This window comes from Triturus cristatus, chromosome 7 (assembly GCF_964204655.1).
Source record: "Triturus cristatus chromosome 7, aTriCri1.1, whole genome shotgun sequence".
Lineage (NCBI taxonomy): Eukaryota > Metazoa > Chordata > Amphibia > Caudata > Salamandridae > Triturus > Triturus cristatus.
The window spans coordinates 67,898,518-67,914,958 of record NC_140590.1 but is presented as its reverse complement, the minus strand read 5'-3'; the positions used below and the strand labels follow the sequence as shown (position 1 = coordinate 67,914,958).

Below are 16,441 nucleotides of genomic sequence, written 5' to 3'. Positions count from 1 at the left end.
GTCTGGGCATACCGATCCCACTTAGGGCGAAAAGTGTTACAGCAAACAAATGATGGACGGAATGCTGACAATACAAACCTTCTCCCCCAGTCAAAAGATCTGGGTTAAATCCAACTGTTGTTTTTGCATGCATCACTGCACCGGCGGCGCGTGTGAGACCACGCTTCACTCTATGCATCTGTACTTGCGTCTCACCTGCTCGCATCACTACACCGGCGGCGCGTGTGAGACCACGCTTCACTCTTTGCATCTGGACTCGCATATCACCTGCTCGCATCACTACACCGGCGGCGCGTGTGAGACCGCGCTTCATTCTATGCATCTGGACTCGTGTCTCACCTGCTCGCATCACTACACCTGTTACAGCAAACAAATGATGGACAAAATGCTGACAATGCAAACATTCTCCCCCAGTCAAAAGATCTGGGTTAAACCCATCGTTCTTTTCCCCACTACGCTATCCCAGTTTGGACCCAGCCATATGCAAATCAGTCTTGACCCTGTGCCCCATGAGAACAGTCCAGACCGAGCTGCCAGGCCAGGTCCTCCCTGGACCGGAGACAAGCATCCTGGGACCGGTTTCAGGGTATGTCACCCTTCTTCAACCAGGCTAGCTTGAATCCAGTGGCACAGTGAGCAAGGGACCCACGTCTGGGCATACCCATCCCACTTAGGGCGAAAAGTGTTACAGCAAACAAATGATGGACGGAATGCTGACAATGCAAACCTTCTCCCCCAGTCAAAAGATCTGGGTTAAATCCATCGTTCTTTTGCCCACTACGCCACCCCAGTTTGGACCCAGCCATATGCAAATCAGTCTTGACCCTGTGCCCCATGGGAACGGTCCAGACCGAACTGCCAGGCCAGGTCCTCCCTGGACCGGAGACAAGCATCCTGGGACCGCTTTCAGGCTATGTCACCCTCTTTCAGCCAGGCTAGCTTGAATCCAGTGGCACAGTGAGCAAGGAACCCACGTCTGTACATACCCTTCCCACTTAGGGCGAAAAGTGTTACAGCAAACAAATGATGGACGGAATGCTGACAATGCAAACATTCTCCCCCAGTCAAGAGATCTGGGTTAAATCCATTGTTCTTTTGCCCACTACGCCACCCCAGTTTGGACCCGGCCATATGCATATCAGTCTTGACCCTGTGCCCCATGGGAACAGTCCAGACCGAACTGCCAGGCCAGGTCCTCCCTGGACTGGAGACAAGCATCCTGGGACCGGTTTCAGGGTATGTCACCCTCTTTCAGCCAGGCTAGCTTGAATCCAGTGGCGCAGTGAGCAAGGGACCCACGTCTGGGCCTACCCATCCCACTTAGGGCGAAAAGTGTTACAGCAAACAAATGATGGACGGAATGCTGACAATGCAATCATTCTCCCCCAGTCAAAAGATCTGGGTTAAATTCAACTATTGTTTTTGCATGCATCACTACACCGGCGGCGCGTATGAGACCACGCTTCACTCTATGCATCTGTACTTGCGTCTCACCTGCTCGCATCACTACACCGGCGGTGCGTGTGAGACCACGCTTCACTCTTTGCATCTGGACTCGTATATCACCTGCTCGCATCACTACACCGGCGGCGCGTGTGAGACCGCGCTTCATTCTATGCATCTGGACTCGTGTCTCACCTGCTCGCATCACTACACCTGTTACAGCAAACAAATGATGGACAAAATGCTGACAATGCAAACATTCTCCCCCAGTCATAAGATCTGGGTTAAACCCATCGTTATTTTCCCCACTATGCTATCCCAGTTTGGACCCAGCCATATGCAAATCAGTCTAGACCCTGTGCCCCATGGGAACAGTCCAGACCGAACTGCCAGGCCAGGTCCTCCCTGGACCGGAGACAAGCATCCTGGGACCGGTTTCAGGGTATGTCACCCTTCTTCAACCAGGCTAGCTTGAATCCAGTGGCGCAGTGAGCAAGGGACCCACGTCTGGGCATACCCATCCCACTTAGGGCGAAAAGTGTTACAGCAAACAAATGATGGACGGAATGCTGACAATGCAAGCATTCTCCCCCAGTCAAAAGATCTGGGTTAAAGCCAACTGTTGTTTTTGCATGCATCACTACACCGGCGGCGCGTGTGAGACCACGCTTCACTCTATGCATGTGGACTTGCGTCTCACCTGCTCGTATCACTACACTGGCGGCGACTCACGTCTCACCTGCTCGTATCACACACTGGTGGTACGTGTGAGACCACGCTTTAGTTTCTGCATCTGGACTTGCATCTCACCTGCTCGTATCACTACACTGGCGGCGCATGTGAGACCACGCTTCACTGTTTGCATCTGGACTCGTGTCTCACCTGCTCGCAACACTACACTGGCGGCGCATGCGAGACTGAGGTTCACTCTATGCATCTGGACTCTCGTCTCACCTGCTCGTATCACTACACTGGAGGCACATGTGAGACGACCACGCTTCACTCTACGCATCTGGATTCATGCCTCACCTGCTCGCATCACTACACTGGCGGCATGTGTGAGACCTCGCTTCACTCTATGCATCCGGACTTGCATCTCACCTGCTCGTATTACTACACTGGAGGCACGTGTGAGACCACGCTTCACACTATGCACCTGGACTCGCGTCTCACCTGCTCGTATCACTACACTGGCGGCGCGTGTGAGACCACACTTCTCTCTATGCACCTGGACTCACGTCTCACCTGCTCGCATCACTACACTGGCGGCGCGTGTGAGACCGGGCTTCACTCTATGCATCTGGACTCGTGTCTCACCTGCTCGTATCACTACACTGGAGGCACATGTGAGACGACCACGCTTCACTCTATGCATCTGGACTCATGTCTCACCTGCTCGCATCACTACACTGGCGGCGTGAGACCTCGCTTCACTCTTTGCATCTGGACTCGCGTCTCACCTGCTCGCATCACTACACTGGAGGCACTTGTGAGCCCACGCTTCACTCTATGCATCTTGACTCGCGTCTCACCTGCTTGTATCACTACACTGGAGGCACGTGTGAGACGACCACGCTTCACTCTATGCATCCGGACTCTTATCTCACCTGCTCGTATTACTACACTGGAGGCACGTGTGAGACCACACTTCACACTATACACCTGGACTCGCGTCTCACCTGCTTGTATCACTACACTGGCGGTGCGTGTGAGACCATACTCCACTCTATGCACCTGGAATCGCGTCTCACCAGGTCGTATCGCTACACTGGAGGCACGTGTGAGATTGCGCTTCACTCTATGCATCTGGATTTGCGTCTCACCTGCTCGTATCACTACGCTGGAGGCACGTGTGAGACCGCGCTTCACTCTTTCTATCTGGACTCGCGTCTCACCTGCTAGTATCACTCCACTGGCGGCGACTAGCGTCTCTCCTGCTCGTATAACTAGACTGGTGGTGCGTGTGAGCCACGCTTTAGTCTCTGCATCTGGATTTGCATCTCACCTGCTCGTATCACTACACTGGTGGTGCGTGTGAGACTGCGCTTCACTCTTTGCACCTGGACTTGCGTCTCACCTGCTTGCACGTGTGAGATGACCACGCTTCACTCTATGCATCTGGACTCGTGTCTCACCTGCTCGTATCACTACACTGGAAGCACGTGTGAGACCACGCTTCACTCTTTGCACCTGGACTCGCGTCTCACCTGCTCGTATCTCTACACTGTAGGCACGTGTGAGACCGCGCTTCACACTTTGCATCTGGACACGCGTCTCACCTACTCATATCAGTACACTGGCGGCGCGTGTGAGACTGTGCTTCACTCTATGCATCTGGACTCGCGTCTCACCTGCTCGAATCACTACACTGGTGGCGACTCGCGTCTCACCTGCTCGTATCACTACACTGGCGGCGTGTGTGAGACCGTGCTTCACTCTATGCATCTGGACTCACGTCTCACCTGCTCGTATCACTACACTGGAGGCACGTGTGAGATGACCACGCTTCAGTCTATGCATCTGGACTCACAACTCACCTGCTCGTATCACTACACTGGAAACACGTGTGAGACCACGCTTCGCTCTATGCATCTGGACTCGCGTGTCACCTGCTCGTATCACTACACTGGAGGCACATGTGAGACCGCGCTTCACTCTTTGCATCTGGACTTGCCTCTCACCTACTCGTATCACTACACTGGCGGTGCGTGTGAGACCGCGCTTCAGTCTATGCATCTGGACTCACATCTCACCTGCTCGTATCACTACAGTGGAAGCACGTGTGAGACCACGCTTCACTCTATGCATCTGGACTTGCGTCTCACCTGCTCACATCACTACAGTGGCGGCACATGTGAGACCGCGCTTCACTCTTTGCATCTGGACTTGCCTCTCACCTACTCGTATCACTACACTGGAGGTGCGTGTGAGACCGCGCTTCACTCTTTGCATTTGGATTCGCGTCTCACCTGCTCGTATCACTACACTGGAGGCACGTGTGAGACCGCGCTTCACTCTTTGCATCTGGACTCGCGTCTCACCTGCTCGCATCACTACACTGGAGGCACGTGTGAGACCACGCTTCACTCTATGCATCTGGACTCGTATTTCACCTGCTCACATCACTACACTGGAGGCGCGTGGTAGCCACGCTTTATTCTATGCAGCTGGACTTCATCTCACCTGCTTGCATCACTATACTGCCGGCGCGTGTGAGACCACGCTTCATTCTGTGCATCTAGACTTGCATCTCACCTCCTCGTTTCATTACACTGGCTGCCCGTGGCTAGATGTACTACCTTTAGAACAATGTGCACCGTACATCAAGCCTTGCAATGCACAGGACCACTTTTCCCTCTGATTCTACAGCCACACTACACACATTGTCAGACCCACCATTGACCGACCCTTCTTTCCAAAGCTCTTGTACTGGCTTCTCAGAGCAAATGGCTGAGATTTGGAAATCCAGCAAGAATAAAAACAATTCTTGGCCACCTCAAGTTCCATAGAGTATTAAAAACCTGCCTCTTCCAAGACATTTAAAAATCATGAAACAGAAACAGAGGACTCCTAAACCAAGCACAAGCAAAGCCAACAGGCCTCAGCCTTAAAAAGGCTGAAGTAGCCAAAGGTAGTTGGCACTGGCATGTGATTCCATGCATGGCTGGCAACCTTGGGGAAAAGAGGAAAAAGAGCAAGAGAAAATGTGCAGCAATGTATTAACAGATTAAACAAAAAAGTGATGGGTGGAATGCTTGAATGCTTCACTTAATCTCACACCCTGGTAATTACTCGGGCTGCACCCCATACTAACATTATTTGCCCACCAAGCCACCTCATATTGGACACAGTCACATGTAAATCAGCCTTGAACATTATCCAATAGGAAGAGTTCACACTGAACTGCCAAGCCCAGCTGGTCCTTTCTGAACTGGAACACAAGCAATCCAGGCCTGGTTTCACCCTAGTTGGGGCTCTTCAATCGGGTACAGCTTGGACTAACCAATAAGTCTGGTGTTTGCTACCAGTGTTTTGGCTTTGTTAATGCTTGTTTTTTATCAGTAGTGGCCGGTCTAGTGGCCGAGTGGCAGGGCTAGGAGGGGTGTGAGGGGGACAGGATACAGGTCACAGGACAGCAAAAAAAGATTATAATATGTATTTTTTTAACTTACCTGCAGCCGGCCATATCACCCTCTCTTGCTCCTCTTCTCGCGAGCACAGGCTCTCAGACTGCCCTGCGGCCAATCCTGAAGCTGCTCTCAAGCGTGAGAGCAGCTTCAGGATTGGCCTGAGTGCCTTTGATTTGCACTCCCAGAGAGACTGGGAGCCGGTGCCTGCTCTCTCCAACCCAGCAACGCAGCTGGGTTGTAGAGTGCTTAAATGCGCATGACAGTTTGGCTGGCCTGAGACGGCTGGCCAAACCATCATGCGCACTGAAGACAGTTCACTACCAGTCCTCCTGTCATTCCTCTGTCCCCGCCCCCAAGACTCGGCAGAAAAGAAAAAATAAAACGATAATAAAACAGATTTGTTTATTTTCCCTTTCTTGCTATGTTTGGGGAGGCAATGCTCCTCTGCCATATCAGATGAGCCGCCGCGCTTTGGTATTGTTTTTGCAACACTTTTTTTAGGTCTCGCTCCTAGCGTGGCAGCACGCAGCACTGCTCGCGCAGTGAGAGACTTCTTGTAGGGGGTTTAAAAACTAACCTAGGAATCGCACATGCTCGTGCATGTGCTTTTCGTTTTGCCCCACACTATTGGCCTTTGCGTGCATCTTTTTAACAAAGACAGCACGAAATTGGCCAAAGCCGGGCGCATTGCTCCGCCCATAGCCTATTGGTGCCGGTTACCCTCAGCCCCGACATCTGTTTGCAATTATCGTGCACAGAGGCGTGCGCGATAATAGGAAACAGATGTCTCGGTGTGGCGCGCGAGCGTGCACCACTCGTTCCTGTCTTCACGTTGATTAGGTTCATTTAGGTAAAAGTTCAAATGCTGTTTTTGAACGATGTGAGAATTAACTTGTGCTGTTTTTACATAGATCTCTTTTTAATTCCGTTTTAGCATATAGTCTACCTGTTTTTTTTAATTGATAGGGATACTTTATTTGAAATTTATTTTTATTTTCAGCTATTAATATGTTTAATTGTTATTCTAGTTTTTTTTTACTTTGGGGTGGCACTCTAAGAGAGACAGACATTTTATTCAACCCTAGTGAAGTATAACGCAAGCCTGTGGACGACGACAGTTGTATGTGGAGGAAGGAATCAAACTAAATACGAAGGGTAAATAAACCGTGTGGTACTAAAAGTCTGCAGTCCCCTTTCTGCTTCACTGTAATAGAATTTTACATTACAGTTGCCTGTACAGTTATCAGTGTCATTCTGGATACTACAGGGCATTACTTTCCAGCTAAGCAGTGTTTCGAGATATCCAGCATTTTATTTGAAATGTACTGTGGCTTAGTAGGATTTCCAGTGATGTCACTGCGCCTGATGTTTAGTTTGTCTAGACTGCATGGAGTCTTCCTAATCTTGTTTCTGTACAAGCTCAGCCTCACAGTTATAAATTCAACATTGCACCATGTATGTACCAATTTGTAAGTAGAAGACCTCAATTGGAAAAATCCTTTTCATGCACATGATATATTTGCATGCTGAAAAAGTGGACTGCTCAGCGTGCAAAATCTAATTCGAATTCACAGAGGGTCGCTAATCAATAATCATTATAGGATGCCGACGTTCACTTTTGAAATTAATTATCACAATTGTGCGAAGTTCCACTAAGGGTTGAGATTTCTCAGCAGTCGTGAACATAGTGTATATTGTCAGGGGAGCGCCACTGGGTGGGGTCTGTGCAAATTTGATTTTTGCGGATGATGGGGGAGATTCGGGGGGGGGGGGGGAGATATTTTTTAAGATGCGCTGAGCTTTTCTCACATCTTTTTCCACTTCTAAACTCAAACGCAGCGCCTTAAGTGGTCTGGGTCCTGCTAGGCCTTATTACCAGAAAAGCAAAACAAGCACTTGCAAAGTTAATAGGCAAGGGTTTGACCAGCACACACATGCAAACCCAGTGTGAGCACATTAAAGCCAAATACTCAAAAAAAACAAGCATTGGCATAGCCAAGAGGTCTCGTCTTTGGGACCTTATAAGCATTTAGACTAATACAGCAATACATACAGTGGAGTGCTTCCTAGTAAACATCTGCCATTTTTGGAATTGTTCAGGTGTTATTATCGTCCACTTTAATGATGCTGAATTTACCGGCCTAAAAAGGATGCAGGCTGGATTCTGAAATCCATGTTTGACAGTAGTCCGTCAAATTATAACTTTAACGCCGCAGTGCTCTGATAGTCCGGAGTAGCGCCGTGAGCACAGAGAGGTGCGCTAGGCACGATCCCGGCTCCTGGGGACCTCACACACAGTCTCACCAGTCGGACTGCCCAAGGACCGCACGAGCGCCGTTACGTTCCACTCCCCACATGTACTCTCCGGCCAGGCGACCACCACTCTCTCCTGTCTACGTACTTGCTCGCTAGGCGCTAATTTTCAACGCGCTAGGTACAGCTCGGTCCTGCCTCCGGCAAACTCGTCCCATTATTGTGCCGCTTGGGATGAAAACAACAACAATTTGTTATTACAATTATTATTATCTCCACTGATGCTAGTTGTAGCAGCGAGGTACCGATAAGCACAATAACAGTGATAAAACGAATACTAGGAGCGCTTGTGCACGCGGGGTCTCTTCCTCGGTGCACTAGCGGCTGTCACGGATCACCTCCTCGGAGCTCGCCGCGCACACAGGCCTTTTTATTCGCCTACTTTTCTTCTTCGTATACACAGTAGTACGATGCATCTCATTAGTAGTAAATATTAGTATTTGTATAACACGGCCACTGTAATTATCAATACTACTACCAGGCATTCTACTGATAATAATAGTGAACATTGTGAAAATTGGGCCTTGGAGCCGGGATGTCATCTCAAGAAGGGAAACTCGAAAAAAAGCAAACTTTTTCCCCCAGTTTTTTAAGCAAGAGTATTCTAGTTTTCTTGATATTTAAAAATAGTGGACTGAATCTGTCCCTAAATTCAGGCCTACGCAGAACCGTCTATAGGCACATTCACCTATTTTAATGAGTGTTTACAACGTGTTTCGTCTCTTACCTGCACCTCAAAAAGTCCGCCTGTTTCAGCCAAGCCCTTCATTCGAAGGATAAAATGAGTTCGCAGTAGGTATAGCGCCAACAGAACGACCTCACATGATTTGTAGTCCCAAAAAGTGTGCATTCAAGTGCCGTGCACTTAAACATCCACATATACATACATAATACATCACTGTATTTCTTGTTAAACGGAACGCTGGACTAAGAAGCGGGCTCTAACGCTGGAATGCGGAAGTTATGCTCACTTGCCTGAATTACCGTTCTTTATTCTGTTAGAGGCTAGAAATGAGTACAGTTCTGTGACGCAGGCTGAGGCTCATTAACCTAATAGCTCACCTAACCTAACTCCCGCTCGGAAATGGTACAAGCAGTGTCTAAGGCCAGCCTCCATTACACCTACTGTGTGTGAATAAGCACCACACGCCCGCTCCCCCCCCCCCCACCTAACTCTTTATTCCATGGATTATCCCACTGTGTGGACCTGCAGGCAACTGGTTTACTGACAAAGCAGGGGATTTCGATCACCTGCAAGGTCTCTGAACAGAGGCTACAACCAGACCACAGTCAGACGGGTGCCAGAGCGGTGATTCTCTGAGTCCGCGAGGCTTGGGGCACAGTCAGTTACATTGCAAAATGGCACCTTTCAAAGGGCCCTAGATCAAAACTTATCAGTCACCAGTCACCACTAGTCCATACATACCAACATTTCAGAGCAGGCAAGTGGGAGATTTAAACAAGCATTTGCAATGCAATAGGTCTCGCAGTTGTGAGAGTTTGAGCTATTGGCATTGAAAATGGCAATGCCTTTTATTTACGTGTTGGTTTTTAAAACATAAATAAAAGGCATTGTCATTTATAATGCCAATAGATTAAACTCTCGCAAATGCGAGACCCATTGCATTGCAAATGTTTGTTGTTGGAAAGTTGCCAGTTCTCTTTAATCTAAAAAGGAAAAAGTTGCTAAAGACAAAAATATGTTTTTGGTCTCAAAAAGCACACATTGACATAGACGTCCCTGGCACTTAAAGGAACTGCTATGTGTGTGAATGTGCCGTCATTCACAGTGGAGTCAGCCAAAGGCTTACGTGGGTTGACCTACTGTCCCTACTTGCTGTGGTTGAAAATGTGAATGACACAGTGACAGACCAATGGATGAAGAGGGCTGACTGAAAGCCCTTATCAGTGTTGTATAAATGTAATTCTTTTACAATCAAAATGTCTTGGCTTATATAAGACCTAAAAAGACTCCGCTCAAATATGTTGTGGAAGGAGACAACTCATCCAATCACAACGCTGTGAGACTGAAATGCTCCTGGGTGGGACACGCGCAACAATAGGGAGGAAAGCCATCAACCATTGAAAAGGCAATAGAGATAGACAAGAAATCCATCCAATCGTGAGCAAGGGACTGACCCAAAGTCCACTCAAAGTAAAGCTATGCAGGGCCGACTTTTGCCACGTGCGAGCTGGGCGCACTCCCTGGGGGCAATCATCAAAGAGGCGCCCTCTGCTGTCGACATAAAGGTCGTGCAAACAGCAGCGTCCATCTCAGGGCTCCAGTGCCTCGGTTTCAAGTGCTTTTAATCATTTGTGCACGGGTGCTTTTTCAACACCCCAACAGCCCTTCCTCTTGTTGTTCCTTCTCACCCCCTGCTGTCACACACCAATACCACCCCCAACAAACAGCGTGCAACCAGTGTGGGAGGCCTGAGCTGTGGGTGACTCAGGTGAGTTGGGGGAGGTGCGGAGATGCCTGTGCTCAACCACAATGTCACTGGTGTGATGTTGCCTGAAGGTGACCTGTGAACACAACAGGGCCCCCCTGCTGCCTCCTTTTATTCATCAGCAGCAGCGAGGGCGCGGATCTTCCTTCCACCCAGGGCGCTGTCACAGCAAGGACCGGCTCTGATGTATATATCGCGTGAACTTTGTGGAAAGTCAACTGTCCTGGCTCGGGTAATTCCAAAAGTTTAAATACTTCAGCTTTAGTATCAGGCAGGGAGTCTCCTGCGCTGTGAAACCGAGGGAGGGGCCGACAGCTGAACAAGCCTTCTTGCCAGGGTGCCTGCTTGCCTGAAAGAAGTGTAAACGCGCACACTGGTTATTCTGAAAATGTAACGGGTGCTTGGAAGCCAGTATTGGCTTTACTTGATGGAATCACTTGAAATTTCCTGATGACACAGATTTATTCTTTTTAAGTGGTTGTGCAAGGAGTAACAGGCTGATCTGTGAAGTACGTGCTTTTAATGGACAGTTATATAAAATAAATTGCACTACAAATACGTCTGGGTAATGCTACAATTGATACTTTGGAAGCAACTTTGTATCTTAAACCTTTTTGGGCATTTTGTAGCAGCCTATCTCATACAGTCTGTAACGCAAGTTTCAAATATTGAAATATATTCACAGTGCTTCATGTCACGGCTGGACCTCGTAGCACTAAAAAGACACAAATCACTATTGTCCACTGCATCAACCAAGATTCAGCGTGTGGCTCTCCGGTTACCCGCAGGCCTCTGCAGTGCATTAACTAATAGAGGTTTCATAATGTACAGCTTTGGGGCATGTCCCACTGATTAACTTAACTTGTATTTATCTTTCATTTAAGCAGCACCATTTTAATATGTAGTTACCTGACGGTGAAAGACATAAAAACTTGCAGCATATTTGATTTGTTGACCCCGCCCCCACGCTCACTCCCCTCCCCCATTTTATACAGCATCACACTTCCCATACTTTTTTTAATGCCCTCCGGCCGCTGGTCCGACACAGCATGTTTAGAGTAAATCTCTGACCCTGCGAACCTTACTCAACACCCCTCGTAGGCCTAACTATATCCGGCGCCCACCCAACATGCACTCCGAAAAAGAGCGCCCAGAGAGCTGATGTGAAGCACTAAGCAGACTGTGCAACACAACGGATAGAAACATCTATGTGACAGTGATCGATAATGTATTGTTGGTTACTCTCCGTTTTTAATAGATCAATAGGGAATGGCTGGTGTCATTAGTGGCTCTGTGGTCACCCTTACCTTCCCCTGGTAAAAGTGTGTGTGCGAGCGTGAGGGCGCAGCACTTACCTGTCCGGCGGGGGCCCGTGGGAAGATGTCGAACACAGAGACTCTCGCGGGGGCTTCAGGCTGCGGAGACAAAGCAGAGGTGGAAGTGAGACGAGGCCTCAGTGACGCAGATGACCATGGGCCATAACAACTCTTCTTGGGCGCTTTCTGCTGCTTCCAAAAACCATCTTTGACTCGGGTCTGGCCCAGGGCTGGACTGGCTGTAGCGGGCACCTGGCGTTTACCCGGTGGGCCGCCAGGGTGGATGACGGTTTTGGGCCCCTGGGGGGCTGCTTTTGTTACTGGCCCCCTGCAACAAAATCGGCCCAAACTACCCCTAGCAAACTGCTCAGCCGCACACACCTACCCGGAGGGGGGTGGCTGAGCAGTTTTCCAGGGTCGGTTCCTAGTCCGGCCCCGGACTCCTTATTTCTAATCAAACTGTTCACAAGTTTCCCTTTTACGTCTTTTTTCTGGTGCGCTACTTTGCTCTCCCTGGTGCGCTACTTCGCTCTCCCTGGTGCGCTACTTCGCTCTCCCTGGTGCGGTTCTTCAGAAGTCAAATGCCTGGTTACTCATAATAATATTCATTTCTCCGAGTCCTAGTCTTCCCGTTCCATTCCTTAACAACGAGCAGCTCGTCTGCTCCGGAGAAGCGTATCACCCAGCAGAGGTCAAACACTTCCCTCAATATGGCGCTGCCTACTTGGCTTGCATAAAGGGGGAAGTGCATCACCACGATAGCCTGCGAGTATCAAAGAAACCCAAGAAATAGAAACACACAAAGAATCACCACATAAGCAGGGAGGGAGGGACGGGCTCAGCAATGGAACGGGGAGACCAGGACTCGGGGTAACTGGGCATTACCTCCTCATCCTTCTTCCCGTTCCATTCCTAAACCATGAGCCCAGACCCAAGCACATGGTGATTGAAACACAAAGACCAGAGAGATGCAGCAAAAACCCACCGGGCCAGTTTAATGACAAAAGAAAACAGTACAAATCATGTACAGCAGACAAAACATGAGCACCAAAAGCAGCAGAAGCCGCCATCTGAAGAAAGTGGGGGACAAGAGTGTGGGGAGAGACCCATGGAGCAGCATTACAAATATCACATAAGAAGGCACCCTTAAACATGGTCCAAGATGAGGAAACCCCTCGAGTGGACCGCCCCTTGACAGAAGAAGGAAGAGGACAATGAGCAGCCTCACAGGGCAGCAGAACTGGACACTTCACCCAACGAGTCACAGTGGACAAGGAAAGCTTGAGACCCATCCCAGAGAGACCGTTGGTAACAAGTACGGAATCCACCTTCCTAAAATCACGGGTACGATCCAGGTATACGCGAAGGGCCTGCAATACCATCAAGGGAATGGAGAACCTCCTCTTCAGGAGAAGATGGGTCAGGAAAAAACAGGAAGGACAATATCCTCCTGACAGTGGAAGTCAGGCAAGATCTAGGCAGAAAAAACTGACTAGGACTCAAAATCACCTTGTCTGGTCTAAAATGTCAGAAAGGGAGAGAACCCAATGAAGCCACAAGCTCACCAACCTGTCGACCAGAAGAAATGGCCACCCAAAAAAAACCTTTGCCGAAAGAAACTTAAGGCCAACACAAAGCAGGGGTTCAAACAGAGGACCAGTCAATGCCTGAAGCACCAAGGGACGATCCCAAGCCAGAACCGAAGAACGGGAGACAGGACGTTGAAGCAAAAAACTTTGCAAAAGGCGAGACCTCAAGGGAGACACAGACGCCATAGCAGAACCCCAAAAGGCAACAATGGCAGCTCGCTGGGCATGGAGAGTAGAACCAGCCAGAGCCAAGACAAACCATCCCTTAAAAGGTCTAACGCCTTGAAAGGATCATAGCAAGAAGAAGACAGACTCTTCTCAGGGCACCAGGAGTCAAGGTGCCACGAATGCCGACCATAAGACTTCAGGGTCAAAGGCCTGCAAGATGATTGGATGCACTGAGCCACTTCAAGCGATCCAACAAAGTCATCCTCTCAAGTGGCAGAATCCCAGCCGGAGGCGAAGGAGGGAAGACAAGCTGAGAATAGGAGCATGCAGCGGAGATGGGTACAGGGGAAACTGTCATTAGGGACAGACTGCCAAATCCAGGAGAAGGGGAAACCAGGGCCTCCGGGACCACTCTGGAACAACCAAAAGAACCTCTGCCCAATCCAGCTGAATCTTTCTGAGGACCCGGGGAATCAAGGGAAAAGGGGAAGAGGGTGAACATGAGTCCCTGAGACCACGGGATGGAGATAGCATTGATTGCCCAGCCCAACCTTGATGCAACCTAGCTCCAAAAATGAAGAAGAAGAGCCATCTCCTCTTAGGTAAACCGAACCAGCCATGGAAGGCCAAACTTGGAAAGAATATTCCCAAAAAAAGGGGAGACAGACACATGGCCACTGATGAGGGAAACACCTGGCTCAATGAATCCGCAGGTCCATTCTTCCTACCTAGAAGAAAGACTGCTGAGAGAGAATGGATAGTCTTCTCAGCCCACAGACCGATCCTCTGGGAAAGACAAAACAGAGACTGACGAATCCCCCCCTGCTGGTTAACATAAGCGCGAACGACCTGGTTGTCAGTTTGAATGTAAATAGCCTGATCCGCAGGAGGGGAGCAAACCAAAGAGGCCCCCCAAAACCACCATCAATTCGTGCCAGTTGGAAGACTGGAGAGCCACAAGACAGGACCACTGGCCCTGGGCCTTGGAATCCCCCTGAACTGCACCCCACCCTGTGGCACTGGCATCTGTTGACAAGACCACCAGGGAAGGAGGAGGAAGGAGCTCAAAACCCCTGGAGAGATAGAGAGGGGACAACCACCGCTGAAGGGAATCTGGACTCTCCGGAGGGAGAGACTCATAGGTCTGAGAAGAAGGATCCCAGTGGCGCAGAATGTAATGCACGAGGGGATACAAATGGAGATGGGTCCAGGGGAGCACATCAGGTGTGGAGACCATCTCCTTCTGACTCCGCAGCCAGAGCCAGGCAGACACCTGAGACTGGGACAGGACCCAAGAGACATACTGGAACAGAGTCAATTGTCTTTCAGGAAACAAGAACACCATCCTCAGATCCATCCGGAAGAGGGCCCAGAGGAGCTTCAGGGACTGGGAGGGCCGGAGGGAGGATTTCCTGTGGTTGATGAGGAAAACAAAAGAATTCAGCAGAAGACAGACCTGATGAACATCCTCTGTGGCCTGAGAGAAAAAAGGAGAAACAATCAGCCAATCATCAAGGTACGGAAAAACCTGAATGCCCTGGGAAAGGAAAATACCCACCAAGGGGGCTAAGAGCTTCGTAAATACTCTTGCCATTAATGAAAGGCCGAAAGGAAGCACCTAGAACTGGAAGTGCTGGGAGTCCACCACAAAGTGCAGAAACTGCTGATCTGCCAGATGGAAAGGCACATACAGCTAGACGTCCATCAGGTCAAGGGAGGCGAGGAAGCACCCCTGGCGCACCAGTTGAAGGATCGACTGCAAAGTCACCATCTTTAAACAATGATGAGGAATGTAGAGATTCACCAACTTCAGAACCAACACAGGGTGAAAGTCCACAGTAGCCTTTCCGCCGTTATCTTGTGGGTGGTAAGGGGTGGTGAACTTGTAGGCTACACCCACTCGATATGGTGACGAGCAGCAATGGAAGCCTGTGATGCAGTAGCCGTCGCACACAAGTTATCAAAGAAGATGTCGGACAGGTAGTGAACCAGGGGTTCCATGAGAGCTGACAGAGAGGAAGCATCCCCTCCTTCACCCAACTGGAGAGCCAAAGCCTGGAAATGCTGCAAGAGGAATTGAATCATATAAGTGGTATAGGCCATAGCCCGAACCGACAAATTGGAGGCAGCGTAAGACCTCTTCACAGGACCCTTCATCTTCTTGTCTACCAGGTTGGATGGGAGGGCATCATCGGAAAGAACCATGCCCTGTGAAGAACAGCCAGCCATCAAATTATCCCACTTGACAGGCTGAGGGAACTCCTCTGAAAACCCCTCCAAAGTGTAACGTTTACGCAAAAAGTGAGGAAAGGCAGATTTCTCTACATCTCACCATTCATGGGCCAGCACCTTGCGGACAGCACTGTGCAAAGGCAGAGTCAGGATCAGGTTGGTGATTCTGATTCAAGAGCTCATCCTCCAAGTCATTTATCACAGGTGAAGGAAATCCCATAATATTTTTGACATGGGCAAAAAAGTCAAAGAGCTCAACTCCCTGCATAAGGCGACCCCTCCTTCCATCCTCGTCATCAGGGTCAACAGAATCAGCCAGGGGAGCAGGGAGAGGTACCTAGCAGGAGGACCATCAGCCTTCTGAGCCCCGATTCCAGCCTCAACAGCCTCATCTATCAGGAGGCGCAGCGCATCCACTGTGGGCACCCCTGCAGAGCCAGAAGCAACCGGCTCCATGACCTCAAGCACAATGGAGAAGGCACTTCCTGCACTAGACCTGTTACAAAAGAAGCAAAGTCTCACAGCCCCCGACCTCTCGTGGGAGGCTATGACATGCAGGAAGCACCTGTAACCATAACAAGCATTTGCAATGCAATAGGTCCCGCATTTATGAGGGTTTGAACTATTGGCATTACAAATGACAATGCCTTTTATTTATGTGTTGTTTTTAAAACAGATTAACAAAAGGCATTGTCATTTACAATGCCAATATCTTAAACTCTTGCAAATGCGAGACCTATTGCATTACAAATGCGTGTTATAAACATTTTAAAAAGCGTTAGGAGAGAGTGTGTCCTGCC

At 49.5% G+C, this 16,441-nt stretch overlaps 1 protein-coding gene across 1 annotated transcript in view; it reads right to left on the bottom strand.

Annotated features, from left to right (window-relative positions):
- LOC146808839 (transmembrane protease serine 5-like) overlaps nucleotides 1-16,441 on the bottom strand; it is a 251,149-nt gene that overhangs the window by 225,454 nt on the left and 9,254 nt on the right. The window contains exon 2 of the mRNA XM_085614243.1: nucleotides 11,692-11,751. Within this exon, the coding sequence (XP_085470369.1) occupies nucleotides 11,692-11,751 (60 nt within the window). The remainder of the gene's footprint in view (nucleotides 1-11,691; nucleotides 11,752-16,441) is intronic.